Source organism: Plasmopara halstedii (assembly GCF_900000015.1).
Source record: "Plasmopara halstedii genome assembly, contig: Scaffold_2904, whole genome shotgun sequence".
NCBI classification, from domain to species: Eukaryota; Oomycota; class Peronosporomycetes; order Peronosporales; family Peronosporaceae; genus Plasmopara; species Plasmopara halstedii.
The window spans coordinates 888422-893789 of NW_020189809.1; the positions used below are offsets into that span (position 1 = coordinate 888422).

The 5368-nt window shown below is 50.7% G+C and overlaps 1 protein-coding gene across 1 annotated transcript; it reads right to left on the minus strand.

Annotated features, from left to right (window-relative positions):
- Nucleotides 1-4385: 4385 nt before the first annotated feature.
- Nucleotides 4386-4919, minus strand: PHALS_05604 (Retrotransposon gag domain; the record flags this gene model as incomplete). Its single annotated transcript, XM_024719175.1, has 1 exon — nt 4386-4919. The coding sequence occupies one exon, from the start codon at nt 4917-4919 to the stop codon at nt 4386-4388; it is 534 nt and encodes a 177-aa protein (XP_024584500.1).
- Nucleotides 4920-5368: the final 449 nt, after the last annotated feature.

Sequence of the window (5368 nt, forward strand, 5' to 3'; positions counted from 1 at the left end):
TAGCCCAAGCCTTTGACATAATTCACACGTGTGCAAATGTTTGTCTACCATCTTTTACATGTTGGGCCACAAATACGTAGAGCTCAAGACGCAGTATGTCTATTGCTACGGCAGCCCCGCGGCACGCGCGATTTCACATCTACACCGGTATGCATGACACAGCGGCTTGTTGTATTTTAAATCTGACCCAGATAATACTTAGCTTGTAGTAATGATTGATGAAGAGCACCTCAAGATCAGAGAATCAGAAATACACCTCAGGATAGCCACCTTTGAACTGTCTTTGCTTAGAGAAAGGTGGGCTAAGGTCACCGACCTTACCTTCTATACTATAACCATTATGAGTGTAGCGGATCGCAATTCGCTACCTCCATGAGTACCCGAAACCCTAACTCAAGGCAAATACAATTTTCCGTGCAAAATCCAAACTGTACTTCTTTTGTTTTTTTGCGGCATAACCGCCAATCTCCAAAACATAGATCTTTCTAATCAAATAGTATAACCTAATTAAAATGCATACCTACTGGCAATGGCTTCATGTTGAGGTTTTTGTTACGGTCTAGCCGCACCATTGTGTGATTACTCCGATTTGTTTAATCCACACCTTTGTACAGTCACACCCTCTTGTCTAACCAACCATTGTATAGCAGAATACGTGTAACCCCGTTACACTCTCCCCCATCAAAATTGTGAATATCCACAATTCACCTTTAACTGTCGCCTCGAACGAGGCTCGCGTGTCTGAGAAACCGCCACGTCCCTAGGACCGTTTACAAATTCTATGCTGAATGAGCCTTGTGTCTATGACACGAAAAACACCCAGCCTCGCTGATTCTGATGGCACCCGCGGTGCAACTCCGGAAAGTACGTCCGCGGCTTCACGTAAAGCCTTGGCAACCGGGCGTCACACAACGTTCCTGCCCCGGGTGACAGATTTTTTCGTCGAGGAATTGGAGGAATCAACTACGAGTCGGATACTTCTTCCCAGCATGAGAAGACGAGGAGGATGCGGTGCTTCAACCGCGCAACGTGTGTTCAACTGAATATTTGTGGACAACGTGTACGTTCTCCGACTTATCGACTTCCGGGGTAAGTGGTATTACTATCAATCGCCTCGACGAGGCACAGAAGCAGCAATCGGAGGATGCCCACACGGAGGCTCTCATGCGCTCGTATCCACGTTTGGCTTTAGACCCTGGCACACAGGATGTCATCGACTTCTTTACGAAAAGGTAGGGGGCTGACATCAGCTAACTGCTTGGCCATTTCTCCCTCCCCCCAAGCCCTGATCCATGGAATGGTGGCTTCAGCAGGACGTGATGATTAACAAGCCCGTTCACGTAGAACGGCGTAGCCGTTAGACACATGCACTGCATTGTTCAGAGCGATGGTGGTCCAGCGCCTCGGCGTCTCAGTGCAGACGATACGAACGGCGTCTTCAACGACGCGCTTCACGCACTCAATTTTGCCATCGGTCTGCGGATGGTCCGCCGTTGAAAAGGTCAACTTGGTGCCCAGCACTCTGAAGATTGTAGACGAAAACTTCCCAGTGAAGCGTGGATCTCTGTCAAAGACAAATGACTCCGGAAATCCATGTCGTTGGAGAGACGATCCACAAACAGCGTCGCTATAATCCGGACTGCGTGACAAAGCATTCTGCTTTCCTGGCTTATACTTCGCCTCAAATTATATTTTGCGAAGAAGAAGAGCCAACTGGTCATCCTCTGCGATAGGGAGTCGCAGTGCATAGTGACGCATGATCTGTGTATATCGCAAACGGCTTTGAGCCGAGCAGGTGCACTATGAACTTGACAAGTGAATCCTTCTTCGCAGGTAATTTTTTGTCGTGGACTGGTTAGTTCTTCTCTGCAGCCTTAAGCTGGCGAGATTTAAGCGCGGTCACCCGATCTCGCCCCTCGGCGTCTGCTTGCAGCAGTGCACAGCCAATGGCAAAGTCCGAAGCACCACAGACGACATTAAAGGATGATCGGGGTCCGGCAACGCCAATTTGGTGCATGATAAGGCTGTCTTCGATTCCGTCAAAAGTCTCCCGATGCTTGGTGTCCCAACACCATTATGTATCCTTCTTAAGGAGATTCGACAGTGGCTGTGCCATTTCCGCATATTCTTGCTGTGCTTGTGGAAGTAGCCGGCGAGGCTAAGCCACATGATAAAGTTTTCTTGGTTCTTTAGACCGGCCAGTCCACATTGGCCTTGACCTTGGCGGGATCCGCTCGAAGACCACGCTTCTCAATGAAGCTCCCTAAAAATTGGATTTATTCAGCGCCGAAGATGCACTTGTTTGCATTAGTTTACAACTTCATTTGTGCGAATACACTCAAGTAAAGCTCTCATATAGACGATGTGGCTCTCTACATCCATCCTTCCGTGGCCCGCAAGACGGTGGACGGAGATGTCGTCGAAATATGTCTGCGCATACGTCCGGTGGGGCCTGAGCAACTGTGTCACAAGATGATTTAATGATTCTGGTGATTTGATAGCCCTCGAGGGATCACCAGCCACTTCCGGAGCATCTCGCTTGGAGTACTCACCGCTATCAGCGAAATATCACTTGCTCTCATGAGGAATTGGAAATAGCTTTCGACTAAGTCACTGTACGCTGAATAGCCAACCATGTTATACTGGAGAACATCCTTTCTAGGAATCGGCGTCTGTACCGGAATGGTAGCAGCGTTGAGCTTATTGTAAGCGGGAGCGATACGCCACTTGCCATTAGGCTTCCGAACACAAAACGTAGGTGTCGAATGGGAAGACTTGCTCTCACACACCATTCCTGTGTCGTGCTTCGCGCATAAAAAGACGTCAGTGACGTCACACTACGGATTCGAGGGATTCTGTAGGATTGACGATCTGCTTTGTGCGTTCAGCGCCTTTAATTTTCCTCCAGGACAGTCATCTAGAAGCGACGACGACTGAATCTCCTTGTTTGGTCTTATAATTACCACCCCGGCTAAATTGCTTGCTTTCAAGGCACCGCCAATCTCTTCGAAGGACAGCTCGTCCAGCTCAAGAAGAGCATTCACCGCGGGAATAGCCTCGAAAGGGACGCCGTCATCCTTCTCTCTCGTCATACCGTTGACGAGGGTATATAGCTGTGCGCTATTGGCTACGGTAGACACACCCTGGGCCAGGGTCGACGTTCTGCGTCTTGCAGATACTATACGGCTTCGACGTCTCCTTTCTATTGAGGTTTTGCGTCTCATCGAGACCATTGAAAGCACGAACTCGGCAACGTCCAGTGTCTCCACTCCTGCTCCATCGGAGCCTTGATGCTATTAACAACATCCAACGAAGAGCTGCTAGTTCCGCAGTCTTCGTCCAGCGGATAACGTGCCACTCCACGCGCATCAGAAGGGCTTTGCCTAAGATGCCTCGGACCTCGTTCGACCATGCCACCCTTGGCATGCAGTAACTGCTTTGAAACGTGAGCAGTGCTCAGTGGATTACGTGCCACTCTACGTGCATCACTGTGGCCTCACCCTCAATGCCTCGACCCTTAGCCGACCATACCACGCATGGCATGCAGCGACTGCTCCAATACTTAAGCAGCTCTCAGTGGGTTACGTGCCTCTCCACTTTCAGCCCTCGAGCCACGCTCGGGTCACTTGTCCAATACAACATTGGTGTTCGACAACTCGGATACTCCGATATCCAGCACATTGACCGACCCGGTCCTGTTCGCGCGCCAATAGTGCTTCTGCTTCCTAGCAGAGGTAGGTTCAAGACTCACCAAAAGCTCCACCAGGAGACGTGCGCGTAGCGCCTTCGGTCTTCGACCTCCAATCAATCCGTGGCTAATGGTGTTCCAACCATGCCATACCATGTACAAGGTCATAACTTGCATCCAAGCTTGAGACTAGGCAGTGTTCCACGCTATGAAAGTCAAGAAACTTGACACCGAGGTCCACAAGGACCCTCAGCACCGTGACACAATCCCCGTCGCTAAGCGAACAGTCACGGTGTAACTCAATCGCGCTTTTAGCGCCTCAGCATACAGCAGACTTCCTTCTATCGTGGATCGTCGAGCATAATTAGTGAATAAGGATCTTCCATTAGCTTCTCGAAGTCGGTTCCGCTCACGACAGGCAAGCCCGGCTTGCATAAACGATCCGTCTCCAAGAGCACGAAGCTCTTTGAGGCTGGGAACTGCTGCCCTTTACCTCTTGAAGGTTCAACAGAACTCAGTTCTTCCCCAATAGGGCGTTCCGCGTTTACTGGGTGTTGCCATTTCCCCGCGACATACCAGACTGATGAGAAACGGGACGTCGGTTCGATGAACCTTGACGCGCCTTGATCAGGGAATATCCTGTCCGAATGTGACGGGTGACTTCACTGAAGAAAAACCGACGGGTGTCTGAGCGCTGTCAGGTAGCTCGGAGCTCTCCCCCTTCTTTCCCAGCATAGCTAAGATTCATTGTCTCAAGCCCGCTCGACGAGATCTGAGGGTGTGTATTCCGACCAATTCGTGCCGACTCAAGGTTGAAGTCGGCATTCAATGGCACATTCTTTGCTTCTTTAAAAGTAGACGGGTGTGCACGGAAGACTTCCATTCTGGCCACGCCAGTGCGGAGGCCCTCCATAAAAGCGGTCACCGTGACTGCCTCGGGGAGAAGATCGGCTTCCATCCCGGCAATGAGAATTCGCAACTCGTGAACAAAGTCCGCCAGCTTCTTCTTGCCCTGTCGGGCGGCAAGGAAACGCGATCGCGCACTATATTCCTGGTTAGGCGGCGAGAACACTAGTAAGAGGTGCAGCTTCAGCTCCGTCCAGGAGGGAAACGCCACTTCAATCGAAGTGCCGCGCGTCAGTGCCCATTCTCGTGCTTGACCACTGAGATTGGAGATAGCTAGCGCCACGCGCTGCTGCTCGTTCTGGATCATGGTTAATGTCATAGCCATCTCGGTCTCTCTCACCCAGAGCAGTAAATTCTCTCCATCCGTTCCCTCGAAGGTTTAACGCTCACCATGTGCGGGTCGGGAGGAGTCATCTGTCGCCGACATATTCTTTTTTTTGGTGCTCTAGCAGAGCATTCTCATAACTTGAAAACGCCTCTAGGCGCGCTTATCGCTTTGGGTCCATGCAAAGGAAGGTGCTACACGCCCCCAGGGCCAAGCAGAGACATCAGCTTTTTAAGCCTGTCCTGCATGCCCTGGGGCAAAGAAGATAACTGCTCTATCAACACAGAGGATCAGTCAAAACGACTCAGATGTTGATTGACTACAAGTGCTACCAAATGCAGCGGGGCTGCCGTAGCTCTTTGCTCAGAGAAAGTTAAGCTAAGCTAAGGTGACCGACCTTACGTTCTTTCCAAGAACCAGTACGAGTGTAGCGGATCGCAATCCGCTAC